The 18988-nt window shown below is 35.1% G+C and overlaps 1 protein-coding gene across 1 annotated transcript; it reads right to left on the minus strand.

The window, feature by feature from the left end:
• Positions 1-6739: 6739 nt before the first annotated feature.
• Positions 6740-15867, minus strand: LOC113306106 (probable monogalactosyldiacylglycerol synthase 3, chloroplastic). The gene is made up of 8 exons (XM_026555083.1): positions 14961-15867; positions 14658-14868; positions 14452-14515; positions 14032-14156; positions 13535-13808; positions 13358-13420; positions 13141-13249; positions 6740-6978 (listed from the first exon to the last, which is right to left on the minus strand). The coding sequence occupies exons 4-8, from the start codon at positions 14133-14135 to the stop codon at positions 6740-6742; spliced, it is 789 nt and encodes a 262-aa protein (XP_026410868.1). The 5' UTR covers positions 14136-14156; positions 14452-14515; positions 14658-14868; positions 14961-15867.
• Positions 15868-18988: the final 3121 nt, after the last annotated feature.

The raw sequence follows: 18988 nt of genomic DNA on the forward strand, positions 1-18988 counted from the left end.
CAGGAAAACAATTAACTAACAAGATTGTTACCTCAAATTTTGCATCCACTTCTCCAATATGATTGCATCTTCGTCCAGGGAGAATTGATATCGAAATATCACCATGTTGTCATCCTTATGCATAAACAAAAGAATAACAACAAACCTCAACCTTTACTAGAGAAAGGTTGAAAACCGGTTTTATCAATTGCAAGCAAAAGTTGAAAACCGTCGAAAAACATATGCTTTGATGCTAAACCAAAAAACGATTCAACATATTGTGACTTTTTCACATATTGTTTCTATCAGAACCCCTCATGATCCTTTGATAAAGCCTACCAACATGGGCTAGAACTTAATCCTGCTAAATCAAAAAGTCACCCAAACCATAAGGGTTCACAATATATGAGATCGAATATTAAGGTAGTAAAATCGAAATCAAACATCCCATAAACATACATAGCAATAAGGTAAAAGCAATTAAGCACATGATATGTAAACCGAAAACTATCACAAGAAAAATTACTAATCAAATAATTTTATTCATAATAGACCAGTATAATCAATGAAAGAAATCAAAAATTGATGTTTATTATACTCTCTCTCATTTCTTGTGAAGATTGCTTTCAAAAATTGGATTCAAATTCCTCTGAGTACTTTCTCTTTCAGTAGATATGTTCATCTCTAGCAGTTGAGAATGAAGATTTGATAGCACTCCAGTGCTATTCCGAACACGAACTAAGATCATATGGACGGTTCAGGAACTTCATGAGTCTTGGGATCTTTGAGCTTGTGATTGACAGCATCCTCTGCAACCTTTGAGGGAATATCCTTTTTGGGAATCTCTTTAACACGGTTCTTCGTGAGAGCAAGGTTACAGTTAACCTTTTTCAACTCAGTTCTTACAGCATCAAGACACTTTATTGTCCCAAAAAGTTGTTGAGTATTAAGAACCACATTAGTTGGAATCTTCTCCCCAATATCTGAGTAGGAATCAGGAGATTGAGGAAAAGATCTTTCAACTTCAACAAGGGTTCCCTTCTCTTTATCAAACTCAAAATATATTCCGTTGTCAACGAAGTCTTCAGGCAAATCCCACGAGCAAGAAGAAGACGCCATTGAAGAGAAACCTAGAGTGAAATACTTCAACTCAATAGAAAAGGTATATAAACGATTTGAGAGAAAAAAGGGTTTACAAGATAGGTAGATGAGACAAAACCCAAAACCGTACATGTACTCGTACGAGGATGACTAAAAGTCCCGTAATAACTTGTAGTTTTCGAAAGCCAATTTGAAAGCAAAACAAAAACAACAAAAAATATAAAAATAAATGATCAAAATACTCATGTAAAAGTATGTGACTGATTATCCATCTAAGAACGATAAGAAATTAGCTAGATAATCAGAGTTACTTTTCAAAGAATATACCTATTCAATTCTGACACAACTAGGATTTTTGGTGGGTGATATATCAACCTTGTGATTAATTTGCACAAGTATGAGCATTCAACTCATTAAATGAACGTTGTTTTTGTTTAGCCTTCCTTCTTTGTTATCACTCAGTCCAGAAAAATTAGACATAGCTTTTTCAACATATCCTTCTGAAGGCTTTCTCTGAGGACTAAATCTAGGACCTCTTGCAATTGGTTCAAGGGGATCAGAAAAGATGGGAATCCATTTTCTATATTTAGATTTACCAAAAACATTCTTATAAATACAGGGAATACTTTCATTAGTAATATGAGATTTTATTCGACTAGAATGTACCTGTGCCCTGTGACGACTTCTAGGAAGAAATTCATGTTTATAAGGTTCTTGGTTTTCTGTGGGTATTCGGTTTACTGCGGTAGTCGACTGACTATTTGTTCCATTGTCAGTGGATAGAAGCAGATTACAAAGTTTAAAAATATGTTTCTTTATGGAAAAACAATGGATAGCATAGTGATTCTCTTTCCCACAAAAGGTACAGGTTCGTGGAAGAGAAGCAACAACAGGCACTTGTTTAGAATTCATAGCCATCAGAGAAGATTGTCAGTTATGAAAACTTTTCTTGACACAATCTTTATTTGGAGAAAATTTCATTCTGTACTGTAACTCATGAAAATTAGTTTGTGTAGAAGAATTTCTCCTTAAGGCAGAGTTTTCATTTCCAAAGATTTGCCCTGTCCATGGGCTAGAACAAGTGATGCTTCAAGTTTCTCTTTCTCAACACGAAGTATGTTAAGTTCTGATGAATGAGTCTCGATCAAACGTTTTTCTCAAATTGAGTCTTCCATAATAATATCTTCAAGAACACTAATCTTTTCACGCTGTTGAGTAGATTCTTGAAGAAGTTTTTCAATATTCTTTGAGAAGGACTCAATAATACGGTAGAGTTCATGTTCTCGATCAAGAGACTTTTAAAATTCATCAATGAGATGATCGTGATTATTGAAATCAACCAACTGAGTAGAGCTTTCTGAAATTCTAGTGAGATTCATTTCAGCTTTTGCCATAATGCCCAATGTCTCGTTAGAGAGAGAGTTGTCAACACAAGATGAGACAACGAACTTACCTCGGGATTCGGAAGAATATGCTAAGGAGTGATCCTTTGAGGTATCTCCAAGATATTTGGCATACTTAACATCTTTAGAAGACATCTTAGTATGCGTATACGAGATTCTGTCCACGGACTCAGATTTCCACAAACACAGACTTATAAGGTCTTTAATGTGTTTGCCTGCTCTGATACCAATTGAAAAAGCGAGGATCTAACAACACCACCCAATATTTCGCTTAGAAATCTGTATGGACTAACTCTGAAATACTTTCTAGAGAATCAACTAGACTGTCAGACTCAATCTAGGTAAAAGTATCTCAAGGAGTTAATATCTCTCTCTTGTTTTGATTTAATCAAGTTAATAGAAATCAGCGAGTCTATAATCAAACACAAGGAATAACTTGGACGGTACCAAAGACCAATGTCCAAGGATCAATCAATGACAATCAAACAACCAAAGGTTGGATTATACTAATTGATGATCTCAACGCACAACCTGTATTTCAATTATAAAGATAAACAATATAATATGGAAAATGAAATAACACAGACACCAGAAATTTTGTTAACGAGGAAACCGCAAAAGAAGAAAAACACCGGGACCTAGTCCCTATTGAATACACACTGTATTAAGCCTCTACATACACTAGCCTACTCCAAGCTAACTTCGGAATGGACTATAGTTGAACCCCAATCAGTCTCCCGCTGATCCAAGGTACAGTTGTACTCCCTACACCTCTGATCCCAGCGGGATACTGCGCACTTGATTCACTTATCTGATCTTACCCACAACTAAGAGTTGCTATGACCCGAAGTCGAAGACTTAACAATAAACAAATCTGTCTCACACAGACAAGTCTATCAAAGGATCAATCTGTCTCCCACAGATAAACCCTAAAAGGTTTTGTTCCGTCTTTTGATAATAATGAAGGTGAAAAGGAACCAATTGATAATCCGGTCTTATATTCCCGAAGAACAGCCTAGATTAATCAACTACCTCACAACAATCTTAATCATATGGTAGGTAAACAAGATGTTGCGGAATCACAAACAATGAGATGAAGATGCTTGTGATTACTTTTCATATCTTGCCTATCGGAGAAATCAAACAATCTCAAGCCAATCAATATGATTGTACTCTTACGATAGAAGATGCAAGATCAGATCATAGAACTACGATAAAAGTAGCATTGATCTGGATTCACAATCCCAATGAAGTCTTTAAGTCGTTAACCTGGTTTTAGAAGAAGAAAACCAAAGGTTAAAGGAGAACCGACTCTAGCACGCAAACTAGTATCACACATAAGGTGTGGGGATTAGTTTTGCAGAGTTGCTAGATGTCCCTTTATATAGTCTTTCAAATCAGGGTTTTGCCTTCGTTACAAAGCAATCAATATCCACCGTTAGATGAAAACCTGATTTAGATCCAAGCTAATATTTCTCAACCGTTAGATTGAAAACTTAGCTTGTTATACACAAATGAAATGCACGCTTCTAGGTTTGTTAACCGTACCCAAACGTGTACATTGTTGGTTCAACAATAGTCAACCAAAAGGTTAGCCATATGAGTATCTCATATCAACCATATTCTTCTTCACCATAACTAGTTCAAGTGACTCAAATGAACTAGTTAGAGAGTTGTTCAATTGCAAGGAATTCTTATGTAACTACACAAGACATAATTGAAGCAAAGATGATTTGATTTACATTAATCGGTTCATGAACTTTTATAGCCACGGTTTGCAAAAGCATTCCTTAGTCTTTTAAGATTAAGTTCAGAAATCATCTTTAGATATATAACCTTCTCAAGTTCGCAGACTAGGTTCGCGCACTTAAGATACCGGACAGAGTTTACAAACTCCAGCAGAAATTATCGGGATGAGAACTTCGCCGGTTCACGGACTGGGTTCACGGACTTGGATCACGCAAGTAGTTTGTCAACTCCAGCAGAAATTCTCGGGTTTGAGAACTTCGGCAGTTCGCGGACTTGGCACTTGCCATACTTCCAGTTAACTTGATCAACAAAGTTCAAAAACTTCGGTTCAAGGAATCCATTGGTTATGTAATCTAAACTCTCATTTCAATCAGTGAAACATTCTTAGAGGACGTTATATAGTTGTTACACCATTTCTCGTCAAAGCAATTTTCAAAGTGATTGAAACATAAATGACTTTCGTCACTAGGTAAAGATAAACTTGGTCGAAGAGAAAAGCTTACCAACTCATATTTCGAGATATAGATAGGCGAGGTATACTCGGCTCGAAATACCAAATGTGTATAATATAGTCTATATATAGCATACAACTTTTGTCTCAAAGAGTAGGAGATAAAATAGATATATTGTTGAGTGATAGATAAGTTCAAGTCTCCACATACCTTTTTGTCGAGAAGTTCCACCGGTTCCTTGAGTAGTTCTTCTAATTGTATGATGAATCGCCATGAAGTCCTTGAGCTCAACCACACTTATTATCCTAGTCCGAGACTTAGCTATAAGAGACCAAAAATCAAGACTTATAGTTTTGATCACTAACATTGACAAACATGCTTGAGATAGCAACACATGCGAGTTCGACCGAGCAGTGCTCTAACAATCTCCCCCTTTGTCAATTTTAGTGACAAAACTATCAATACATATGGAATACAAAAAAGATAATGAAACTTTAGTGAATCCTTTCCATAAGTCTAATCTTCAACATTCCTCGAAATCTTCTTCATTTCCAAGTACTCCAATGATCCCAAAGGTTGTAAGTTTAGCATCACTGTTGTTGAAGATCCGTAGCTATAACAATGAGAAAACATAATTCTCGATCATTGTTATACAGTGTCATAGTATTATTACACAGTGTCAAAGTTCAATTGTATCACAATTTCAACAATAATGCTATGGTGATATGTATCACTCCCCCTTAGTCAATACTCCACCTCACATGGAAACCACTCCCCCTTACACAATGATCCGAAAACCATATGTATTTGTAGTGTGAACTACATATTAATTCTCCCCATTTTTGTCAATAAAATTGGCAAAGGTATAAGAACGGGATCATAAGGAAATTTCCGTAAGAGACATTTCATGACTAAAAGAAAGAACACACATCAACTTATTTAGATGCACTCATATAGCCGAAGCTAATAGAATTCATCAAGGAGTTTAAAGATACAAGATAACCCCTCTAAAATTCCACATCCGCACACCCCTCAAGATATGACCATTAGGCACAAGTTCAAATGAACTCTCCCCCATAAGATGTCATTCCCAAGGGAACAACAACGAGCGATCTTAATTTCAAGAGAAAAGAAGGATTTTTATTGGACACCAAAACCATGAGAATGATTTGTATATCCAAAAACTCAATCAAATTAATCACAAGTAAACCCATGATTAATTTAATCGGAATACGTAATCAAATTAAACAAAAAAATGATCAATTTAATTGATTATGCTCAACATGAGTAAACTTACGGAGCAACGACTAAGTTTACCATAGAGAATGATTAGCTTAATCGTTCATATACTCAACACAAGAATAAACTTATGGAGTAATAACTAAATAACCAAAAAAGATGATTAATTTAGTTCACAATGCTCAACATATAGCATCTTACGGAACAACCAACAAAGCTAATAAAAAATAATCAACTTCGTTGTATCGTGCTCAACATAAGACACATAATGGAGCCTCACGGTAATACAAAAATATGGATCAATGAAGATCAATACCGTGGAATACACAAGGATTCATTCTATCTTCAATCATTATATGCATAATAATAATAGACATCATCCCTGCAAACAAAAGATTTTAACCTATCTTCCGTAAAAGATTGACAATATAGGCTTAACTTTTGTATTTGTCAAAAGTTTGTTCATTCTTTTAACCAATAAACGAATACCGATCACGAACGACTTTACTTTTGACAAGATATGGGACAACATAGTTCACGGACGTAAACACCAATATCCCATAACAAGTTGCAATATAACAAATCATAAAAATTAAATACTGCAAAACATCATCCTCCAAAGAGTTTTAAAATTTAAACCAAAAAACCTAAAAACAAGAAGATGAAAAATAATAGCTATGTGTAGTCACAATCATCGCTATTCAAAGCACTAGTTATTCTTCAAACTAAACCAAAAAGAAGACTTATTAGGCATAAACAAACTAAAAAAAACTAAAGAAAAATAGACTCCAGTTCTATTCCGAACACGAACAAAGATCATATGGATGGTTCAGGAACTTCATGAGTCTTGGGATCTTTGAGCTTGTGATTGACAGCATCCTCTGCAACCTTTGAGGGAATATCCTTTTTGGGAAGCTCTTTAACACGGTTCTTCATGAGAGCAAGGTTACAGTTAACTTTTTTCAACTCAGTTCTTACAGCATCAAGACACTTTATTGTCCCAACAAGTTGCCGAGTATCAAGAACCACATTAGTTGGAATCTTCTCCCCAATATCTGAGTAGGAATCAGGAGATTGAGGAAAAGATCTTTCAACTTCAACAAGGGTTTTCTTCTCTTTATCAAACTCAAATTATATACCGTTGTCAACGAAGTCTTCAGGCAAATCCCACGATCAAGAAGAAGACTCCATTGAAGAGAAACCTAGAGTGAGATACTTCAACTCAATAGGAAAGGTATATAAACGATTTGAGAGAAAAAAGGGTTTACAAGATAGGTATATGAGACAAAACCCAAAACCGTACATGTACCTGTACGAGGATGACTAAAAGTCCCGTAAAAAAACATGTAGTTTTCGAAAGCCAAGTTGAAAGCAAAACAAAAACAACAAAAAATATAAAAATAAAGGATCAAAATACTCATGTAAAAGTATGTGACTGATTATCCATCTAATAACGATAAGAAATTAGCTAGATAATCAGAATTACTTTGCAAAGAGTATACCTATTCAATTCTCACACAACTAGGATTTGTTGGTGGGTGAGATATCAACCTTGTGATTAATTTGCACAAATATGAGCATTCTGCTCATTAAATGAACGTTGTTTTTGTTTAGCATTCCTTCTTTGATTATCACTCAGTCCATAAAAATAAGACATAGCTTGTTCAGCATATCCTTCTGAAGGCTTTCTCTGAGGACTAAATCTAGGACCTCTTGCAATTGGTTCAAGGGAATCAGAATATATGGGAATCCATATTCTAGATTTAGATTTACCAAAAACATTCTTATAAACATAGGGAATACTTTCATTAGTAATATGAGAGTTTATTCGACTAGAATGTACTTGTGCCTTGTGACGACTTCTAGGAAGAAATTCATGTTTATAAGGTTCTTGGTTTTCTGTGGGTATTCGATTTACTGCGGTAGTCGACTGACTATTTGTTCCATTGACAATGGATATAAGCAGATTACGAAGTTTAGAAATTTGTTTCTTTCTGGCAAAACAATGGATAACATAGTGATTCTTTTTCCCACAGAAGGTACAAGTTCGTGGAAGAGAAGCAACAACAGGCACTTGTTTAGAATTCATAGCTATCAGAGAAGATTGTAAGTTATGAAAACTTTTCTTGACACAATCTTCATCTGGAGAAAATTTCATTATGTATTGTAACTCATGAGAATTAGTTTGTGCAGAAGAATTTCTCCTTAAGGTAGAGTTTTCCTTTTCCAAGGATTTGCACTGTCCATGGGCTAGAACAAGTGATGCTTCAAGTTTCTATTTCTCAACACGAAGTATGTTAAGTTTTGATGAATGAGTCTCGATCAAACGTTTTTCTCTAATTGAGTCTTCCATAATAATATCTTCAAGAATACTAATCTTTTCACGTTGTTGAGTAGATTCTTGAAGAATTTTCTCAATATTCTTTGAAAAGGACTCAATAATACTGTAGAGTTCATGTTCTCGATCAAGAAACTTTTCAAATTCATCAATGAGATGATCGTGATTATTAAAATCAACCAACTCAGTAGAGCTTTCTGAAATTATGGTGAGCTTCATTTCAGCTTTTGCTATAATGCCCAATGTCTCGTTAGAGAGAGAGTTGTCAAAACAAGATGAGATAATGAACTTACCTCGGGATTCGGAAGAATCTGCTAAGGAGTGATCCTTTGAGGTATCTCCAAGACATTCGACATACTTAACAGCTTTAGAAGACATCTTGGTATGCGTATACGAGATTCTGTCCACAGACTCAGATTGCCACAAACACAGACTTATAAGGTCTTTAATGTGTTTTCCTACTCTGATACCAATTGAAAAAGCGAGAGTCTAACAACACCACCCAATATTTCGCTTATCAATCTGTATGGACTAACTCCTAAATACTTTCTAGAGAATCAACTATACAGTCAGATTCAATCTAGGTAAAAGTATCTCAAGGAGTTAATATCTCTCTCTTGTTTTCATTTACTCAAGCTAATAGAAATCAGCAAGTCTATAATCAAACACAAGGAATAACTTGGACGGTACCAAATACCAATGTCCAAGGATCAATCAATGACAATCAAACAACCAAAGGTTGGATTATACTAATTGATGATCTCAATGCACAACCTGTATTATTTCAATTATAAAGATAAACAATATAATGCGGAAAATGAAATAACACAGACACCAGAAATTTTGTTAACGAGGAAACCGCAAAAGAAGAAAAACCCCGGGACCTAGTCCAGATTGAATACGCACTGTATTAAGCCGTTACAGACACTATCCTACTCCAAGCTAACTTCGGACTGGACTATAGTTGAACCCCAATCAGTCTCCCACTGATCCAAGGTACAGTTGTACTCCTTACGCCTCTGATCCCAGCAGGATACTGCGCACTTGATTCCCTTAGCTGATCTTACCCACAACTAAGAGTTGCTACGACCCAAAGTCGAAGACTTAACAATAAACAAATTTGTCTCACACAGACAAGTCTATCAAAGGATTAATCTGTCTCCCACAGATAAACCATAAAAGGTTTTGTTCAGTCTTTTGATAATAATCAAGGTGAACATGAACCAATTGATAATCCGGTCTTATATTCCCAAATAACAACCTAGATTAATCAATCAACTCACAACAATCTTAATCGTATGGTAGGGAAACAAGATGTTGTGGAATCACAAACAATGAGACGAAGTTGTTTGTGATTAATTTTTATATCTTTCCTATCGGAGAAATCAAGCAATCTCAAGCCAATCAATATGATTGTACAATTACGGTAGAAGATGCAAGATCAGATCACACAACTACGATAAAAGTAGTATCGGTCTAGCTTCACAATCCCAATGAAGTCTTTAAGTCGTTAACCTGGTTATAGAAGAAGAAAACCAAAGGTTAAAGGAGAACCGACTCTAGCAAGCAAACTAGTATCACACGTAAGGTGTGGGGATTAGTTTTGCAGAGTTGCTAGATGTCCCCTTATATAGTCTTTCAAATCAGGGTTTTGCCTTCGTTACAAAGCAAACAATATCCACTGTTAGATGAAAACCTGATTTAGATCCAAGCTAATATTTCTCAACCGTTAGATCGAAAACTTAGCTTGTTATACACAAATGAAATGCACGCTTCTAGGTTTGTTAACCGTACCCAAACGTGTACATTGTTGGTTCAACAATAATCAACCAAAAGGTTAGCCATATGGGCATTTCATATCAACCATTTTCTTCTTCACCATAACTAGTTCAAGTGACTCAAATGAACTAGTTAGAGAGTTGTTCAATTACAAGGAAATCTTATGTAACTACACAAGATATAATTGAAGCAAAGATGATTTGATTCACATGAATCGGTTCATGAACTTTTATAGCCACAGTTTCCAAAAGTATTCCTTATTCTTTTAAGATTAAGTTCAGAAATCATCTTTAGATATACAATCTTCTCAAGTTCGCTCACTTAAGATACCGGACAGAGTTTACAAACTCCAGCAGAAATTCTAGGGATGAGAACTTCGCCGGTTTGCGGACTGGGTTCGCGTACTTGGCTCGCGCAATTAGTTTGTCAACTTCAGTAGAAATTCTCGGGTTTGAGAACTTCGCCAGTTTGCGGACTTGACACTTTCCATACTTCAGGTTCTCTTGATCAACAAAGTTCGAAAACTTCGGTTTAAGGAATCCATTGGTTATGTAATCTAAACTCTCATTTCAATCATTGAAATATTCTTAGAGGACGTTATATAGTATTTATACCATTTCTCGTCAAAGCAATTTTCAAAGTGATTGAAACATACATGACTTTCGTCACTAGGTAAAGATAAACTTGGTCGAAGCGAAAAGCTTACCAACTCATATTCCGAGATATATATAGGCGAGGTATACTCGGCTCGAAATACTAGATGTGTATAATCTATTCTATATATATAGCATACGACTTTTGTCTCAAAGAGTAGGAGATAAAATATATAGACTTTTGAGTGATAGATAAGTTCAAGTCTCCACATACCTTTTTGTCGAGAAGTTCCGCCGGTTCCTTGAGTAGTTCTTCTACTTATATGATGAATCGCCATGAAGTCCTTGAGCTCAACCACACTTACTATCCTAGTCCGAGACTTAGATATAAGAGATTAGAAATCAAGACTTGTAGTTTTGATCACTAACATTGACAAACATGCTTGAGATAGCAACGCATGCTAGTTCGACCGAGCAGTGCTCTAACAAAAGGAAACCAAAATTATTTTTTCCAAAAATAAGAAATATTCAATATTTTTCACTAAAGAAACAATTATGAATAACTTGCCCAGATTTATGCTTCCTCACAATCAGAAGTTTGGGAAACAAGTGAGGACACAACACTCAACACCATCAGTGTGTGTTAAGGTGAGAATTATTTTCACCATTCTTAGCAAAAACATCCTTAGGATGATTTATCAACACAGTGGACTGTGTTTCCTTCTGTTCTTTCTCACTCTTGTAATTGCGAGAGTTTGCAATCACATTTTGAAAGCCAAAAAAAAATTCAGTCTTCCTTATCCCTTTTCGAAGGGTTTGGATAAGTTTGATTTCGCAAAGGATCGTAGCGAGATCATTTTCTTCACATGAAGAACTTGTTGTGTCATCAGAAAAACTGATTTCAAATTCTCTTGGTATTTCACCCAATTTTTTTGGTTCAGATTCTACCATACAGGATTTATCTGAAATGGACTTCAAAAGGTTTTCAAGATCTAGGCTTCACCTTTCATTTTCCTTAATTCCCAACTCAAGTTTTTCTAGGAGTTGATTATACTCACGGGAATCATTACAATTAGAGTTGGCAAGAAGTGCATTGCAATTAGATATTTCTTCATTGGATTCTTCCTCCGGAATATCATCAAGAGTGGAGACATACACCCTATTGCATTTTCTAGTTTTTCTGCTGGGACAGTGTTTTTCCATATGTCCGAATTTTAGGCACTTGAAGCATTGAACTTCATCATTAACCTTTTTATGGCAAACAAATAACGTATCAGGAACACGTTTATCACAAGATAAATGTTCTTAGTTCGTTGTGCAAGAAGCACAATAGTTGAGTCAAGCTCCTTTTCAATAGGTGCCATACCTTTTGGCAACGTTTCTCAGTTTGATTCTTCAGCAGAATTTCTCTATCAAAAATCTTTAAATTTCCTACAAGAGAGCTTCGAGAAAGTGTAGAAAGATCATTTCCTTCTATTATGGCATGTTTCTTAGACTCGTATCTGGATGGTAACAATCTGAGAATTTTGCATATTATTTCTTTTTCAGGTATTGCCTTTCCAAGAAGAAAAGATGCATTAACAATCTCAGAAAGTTTAGAATTAAACTCCTCAAAGGTGTCGTTATCATCCATATGGAGATGTTCCCATTCAAATGAAAGGGTGAGAAGTCTAGCTTCTTTTTCAGATTCATATCCTTCGAATACAGTCTCAAGAATATCCCATGCTTCTTTAGAAGTTCTACAAGACATCACATGGTGAAGAAGATCATCACTAAATGCATGTATAATGGCGTTTAAACCATCAGAGTTCTGTTTTGCAAGAATCCTTTCTCAAGAGTATACGACGCCAGTCGGTTGAACTCTGACTCTGAATAATCTATCGGACGTTGGTATTCGTATTCGATTAATAGCCATGTATTAAAATCTCAGGATTGAAGAAAAGCCTTCATGGCCGATTTCCATAATGGATAATTAGTTCCGTTAAATCTTGGTGGAACGTTAACTGAATCACTTATTAGATTCATTCTTACAGGTTGGATTGCACCAAACACAGATTGTTAGATCTTTTCGTGTTTTCCTTCTCTAATACCAATTGAAAAGCGAGGGTACCCAAATATACCTCAAGCTAAAACTTTTCCTACCTATAAGTCCTTTCTCCGAAAGTGATTGTCTATGGACTGAGTCGAGACAATACAACTAATCGGTTCACACTTTGTGTGATCGTCTATGGATACGAGATTGAGACAACTCTAATTCTATGTCATTTCTTTGAAAACTTTGGTTTGAGTTCTATGTCACTTCTGACAACTCTAATTATGAGTTGTGGTACATATTAGATTTGAATTTATTTTTTTATTTTTTTGAGAATTTCAACACAAAATGAAATCTGTAATACTTACATAACCATGTATTTGAAAAGAAGATCAGAATTGTTTGTTACTACAGAAGATTAGTTTTATGGAACTTCAACACCAGGAAAAAAAAAAAACTAACAACACTTTTGCACAAAACGACTGCACCAACACAACACCAGAACCTGCTATACAACTGCCTAGCCATTGCTTCATGATCGGAAGGCCCCTTATCAACGCCTCCGTAATTGTTCCAGATCCAGCCTAAAAAAAAATCATAAGAACTAAAAAAAAGACAATGCAAGTAAAGATGGATAAAGTAACTGATGGGTTTCCAGGAAAATACTAATGAGAAGAAATGTGTCTCCATACTTTGGTTATAATGCAGTCACAAGAACCCATCCATTTCTCCATTTGGGTCTCGAATCCTCTGATCTGTGGTGAACAAAGAAAACTGTTATTGACTCCAGTAAAAACATCTAAAAGTGATTTTGTCAAAAAACAAATCCACTTGACTACATAGTTAGATATACAGAACAAGTGAATTACCTTTAGTGGGACTTTCCATGGACCAGTTTCTAGTGTAGAAGCTAAGATTTTGTTCCGGCCACATATGATGATGATCTGTCCGATTGCTTTACCAGGTTTTGCATTGAATAGTGCTTCGCGGAGAGCTTTTGCAGTTTTCTTTACAGGCCGACAAAATGAGGGCCTCACTGGCAAACCAAAAACACGAATTTGGGAAGACTCTGGGCCATCAACCAATGCCCTCTTGGCAACCTCGTCAGAATGGCAATCACATCGATTGACACCAGTGTTGAACCTGAAACAAAAAATTATGATTGTATAACCTCACAGATCATCCTCAAGTAAACTATGGTTCGTATTATGAATAAACTGATCCCATTTCTGTACATCAAAGGCAGGTTCTAAATATTCTTCTGATAAAATGATTCACTCATTTGAAAGGCAAGTTTGAACAATTTATCTGATAATGTGAAAGCAACATATGCACTAATTCACACTAATAAGAATAAGGAGCTCACCATGTGCGATGACAGGTGTTGAGATCTGTAATAACAATAACAAAGACAACCTTCTTCTGAAGGCCCTTCCATTTAAGCTTTATGTAAGCTGCAGTAGCTGCCATCTGTTCCTCATCTCCACCAGTCTTCCTACAACAAAACAATATAGGTCAACCCCAGCTTCTTCACCCATACTGAAATAAGCACAACATCATTGCAGAAAGCAATATTAGCTCCCTTAGCAGTATCATTGTCCTAGAAGTGGTTATGTAGCTAAGTGGCGTTGTTGCCGTAACTCTTGAGCATGTAAGATTTGAAGGAAGAATCATCTATAAGTTGAAATTAGGCGTGATGCAAGTAACCAGAGCCATTTCAAAAATGGGTTACATACACAAAAGAAAGTATATTTTTTTTTTCCAATTCTTTGAGTTGAGTACAAACCTCACAAGATCCAAATAAATTGGTTCCGTCCAATTTAAACAATCCAATCCTCTTTTTGAGAATGCTGCCAATTGAATAATTGAGAATGAATCATCAGTCATAAAAAAAAATTGTTTTCCGTTGTTCATTAAAATGAATTTTGTAAAATTAGAAACTAGTACTAATACAGATAAATTTAACTCAAAGATCATCCAAGTAGAGATTACCTGTTGCAATTGCATCAAAACTCCCTGAAAGGATGTTTCACCACTTTTAGTACATCCAAGTATCAACACCCACAACAATTTCATCACTTCCTCACAGCGCACACCTGGTCAGGTTGAGTAACGTCTGAGAAAATAACATCAACCATCCCACCAACACCTGGTCAATAGTACCAGAAGCAGCCCCAAGATACAAAACTCTAGCTCCAGAGACCTGACATTGCAAATCAAACACCATTAGTGATAAAACAATGACAAAATTTAAAATAAAATAAAATTAAAAACACATACACAAAAAATACTTACAATCCAAATATTGTCAACACCACCAAGTATAGCAGCATCAAGCTTTGATCTAAAAGAATTCCAGACTCGGTACTCAATCTAGTCCCATCATTATTCTGGAAAGAAACTCTCTTCTCACCATAAACAAATTCATCGTAAACCATATTTTTTGTCGCAAGTGCATCTTATTTACCCTTAGAAATGAAAACACCTTCATGTATATGTTGTTCAACAATCACTTTACTACCACCTTTCATTCCACCACTACAACGACCTCCTCCTATGCCGCCTACTCTGCCTCTACCACCACCATGGCCTATAATTCGATCCAACATCAACATTACCTTCTTCAATTTCTTCCTTAACAGCTTCACAACATCAATCAAATTTTTAAATGAAACATACCCATCTCTAATCCTTCCTCTAAAACCTCAATTTCAATTTCAATCACTTGATTCAATTACATCCAAGAACCCTAATATCTATTTTGAGAAGAACATAAACTCTAACTTCTCTAATGTTCATTCAACTCACACATCAATCACTAATTCTTCGTCATCATACTGTCTCTTCACCAAATCATCTTTAGTTTCTCCATTTCTAACTCAATTAACGATTCACAAGGAAAACCTAGTTCTTGATCCCCTTCTTCATAATTAGCAAAAACACCAACTTCTTATTATTTTAGATTTAATTTTCCTTAAGCCATACCTCAATCTAACTTCTCAATTTTCAACAGAAGAAGAGCAGAGAAGAAGAGAAAATGAGTTATAAAGAAGCCATTGCAATTTCAGCGGACTACTTCTTAAATATCTAACCGATCTACAACTTCCCTAAGGTTTTTTACATAGCGAGTGCGAGAAAGAGATTCCTTGGTGGTAGTTAGGGTTTTTGTGAGTTAGGGTTTTCTTCTGTAAGGGAGGCGGAAGATAATAGAAACAGTATGAGAGGCGTAAGATAAAATTGCTAAGGTGAGATAATTTTCTTTTGATCGTTTTGTATAAAAGGATCTGGACGGTGATAAAATTGCTTTCATACGGATTATGAAAAAATTTGGACGATAAAGATTTGATGAAAGAGTGTTATATGGATCAAGGCAAGTGTGTTTTCTTTGTGCTTCCGTATTGAAATTCGACTAGCCACATAGGTCATGAAGTAATTTCGACCAGCCATACAGGTCATGAAGTAGCTTTAGTTCACATTGGTAGACTTCGGGAGGGTTCGGACTTCAAACTTAGAAGGATGCATCATCCAAATCAATAAATATGAAGATCAGTGTCGATTCAAACTTCAAATGTGGTATAACGACTTATAAACTATGAACCAAGAAGCTCCATGAGGGTTTTGACTTCAAACTTAGCATGATACATCATCAAAATCGATAAATATGAAGCTCAGTGTTGATTCGAACATCAAATGTGGTATAACGACATTCAAACTATGAACCAAGAAGCTCTAGGAGGGTTATGAATTCAAACTTAGCATGATATATCATCGAAATCGATAAATATGAAGCTCGGTGTTGATTCAATCTTCAAATGTGGTCTGACGTCATAAAAACTATGAACCAAGAAGCTCTAGGAGGGATCTGATTATAAACTTAGCAGGATACATCATAGAAATCGATAAATATGAAGCTTAGTTTCAATTCGAACTTTAAATGCGGTATAAAGATGTACAAACTATGAACCAAGAATCTCCAAGAGGGTTCAGACTTTAAACTTAGTAGGATACATCATCAAAATCGATAAGTATGAAGCTCAGTGTCTATTCGGACTTCAAATATGGTATAACGACATACAAACTATGAACCAAGAAGCTCCAGGAGGGTTCTGACTTCAAACGTAGTAGGCTACATCATCAAAATCAATAAATATGAAACTTAGGTGTTGATTCAAACCTGTTCGGGAGTTGACTAGTATAAGTCGGAAACTTCGTAAGAATGATGAATCCAACCATTCATAGGTAAGACTCCACCGGGACATTTTCCGAAAAAGAAATGGTGGTGGAAAGGATGCAGAAGAAGAGTATATATGGTTCTAATTTAGTATAACCGTTGGATTGATTATTTTGAAACCGTTAGATGAAATTAGAGCAGGTCACATGTTTTCTTAGAATTCATGTGTCAACGGTAATTTAACCCCGTTATGTAAAATTAATAGATACCAGATATTTTTTGGTCAATGGTTTGACTAAACAGTCTGTAATGGGTCAAGGTACCAACCCTTAATATTTTAAATATTGGGTACCAAAGCTAAGTGTTGGACATTTGTTGGGTACCAAACGTTAAATAACCCAACTATCAATACATATGGATTAAAAAATAAATAAACTTTGTAGCTTCTCATCCAAATGCTTGATCTCCTTGGCTCTTCAACATTACTCGAAATCTTCGTCACTTCCAAGTACTCCATGATTCTAAACGTGTTCAACTCAGCATCATAGTTGTTGAAGATCCGTAGCAGTAACAATGAGAAAACAGTTGCTCTCAATTATTGTTATACAGTGTCATAGTATTATTACACAACATCAAAGTTCAATTGTATCACAACTTTGACAACAATACTATGATGATATGTATCACTCCTCCTTAGTCAATACTTCATCTCACAATGAAAACCACTCCCCCTTACATAATGATCCGTAAACCATATGTATTTGTAGTATGAAACTACATAATAATTCCCCCCATTTTTGTCAATATAGATTGGCAAAGGTACGAAAACTAGTGGGATCCTAACGAAATTTTCATAGAGATACTTCTTGACCAAAAGAGAACAACATATCAACTTTTTAGATGCAATCATATAGCCGAAGTTAAATGCATTCATCAAGGAGTTTATAAATATACAAGAAAACTGCTACAATATTCCACAGCTGCACTCCCCACAAATATTTGGCAATTAAGCACAAGTTTAAAAGAACTCTCCCCCGTAAAATGTCATTCCCGGAAGAACAACAAGAGCGACCTTACTTTTACAAGAAAAGAAGGATTTCTTTGGACATAATCAAATCACATGAGAACATGAATTTGTATCCAAAAAACTCAATTGAATTAACCACAAGAAAAATGATCAATTCAATTGGCCATGCTCAACATAAGAAAACTTACGGAGCAATACAGTATATACACAAAGATGTGGATTATGGAAGGACCAATACTGCGGAATAATCAAAGATTCATTCTATTTTTCATCACTATTTGCACAATGATATATAATATACTTAATCTTTGTAAACAAAAGTTCATCCTATCTTCCATCGGTATCAACAACCTAAAAACTCAATACCATCCCTCACTCCAGAATAAAAGTAGCAATGGTGGATCTTACCCTCTCTCCTATTGGGTGGTGAGCATAACCTCGCGTTCTCATTGGTTAATTGAGAAACCATTCGTATTCGTCGGGTGAAATTTCGTTAGATATGGTGCGTTGATCTGACAATGTGGTGTAGATTGGGTGGATTGTTGGAACACACGCGACGGACAACCCTCATTATTTAGAAAAATTGCTATATTAATTTCGTGTCTTTGTTGTGAAAATCCAGAAAATAAAGAAAACTACTATATTAGTTTCGGACATTTATGATTGAAATAAAAAAAATCAATTCAACATATTTATGGAAGAAAATAATGTAATTTTTTGAATCTTTTATAATTTCATATAGTTATTATAGAAAACCCAGAAAATAAAAAAATACTATATTAACCCTTATATTTATGAATAAAATAAAATAACAAAATCAATTCAATGTATTTATGGATAAATTAATATTTTTTTGAATCTTTTATAATTTCACGTATTTTTATAAATAATCCTGAAAATAAAGAAAACTGATATATTAAGTTCGGACATCTATATTTTAGGATGATTTTTAAGGTAAGAAATTTATGCATTTATTATTAAAAAATCTAAAAGATAAATATTTATTCAAAATTATACTATGAGTTTCGTTTCAAAATATCATTGGTAAACAAATATTACCATAAATAGCGTCATGATTTTTAGGGCTTTAACTTGCTAAAATTATGTAAATACAGATCAAATATG

Source organism: Papaver somniferum, chromosome 8 (assembly GCF_003573695.1).
Source record: "Papaver somniferum cultivar HN1 chromosome 8, ASM357369v1, whole genome shotgun sequence".
Lineage (NCBI taxonomy): Eukaryota > Viridiplantae > Streptophyta > Magnoliopsida > Ranunculales > Papaveraceae > Papaver > Papaver somniferum.

What these genes read in the sequence shown, in the direction of transcription:
- LOC113306106 (XM_026555083.1), bottom strand. Translation starts at nt 14,135, where the DNA reads ATGGCAGCTACTGCAGCTTACATAAAGCTTAAATGGAAGGGCCTTCAG. An exon ending in AACACCTGTCATCGCACATG is followed by an intron (nt 13,809 to 14,031) that starts GTGAGCTCCTTA and finishes TTTTTGTTTCAG; the next exon opens with GTTCAACACTGGTGTCAATC. An exon ending in TGTGTTGGTGCAGTCGTTTT is followed by an intron (nt 6,979 to 13,140) that starts GTGCAAAAGTGT and finishes ATTCCTACTCAG; the next exon opens with ATATTGGGGAGAAGATTCCA.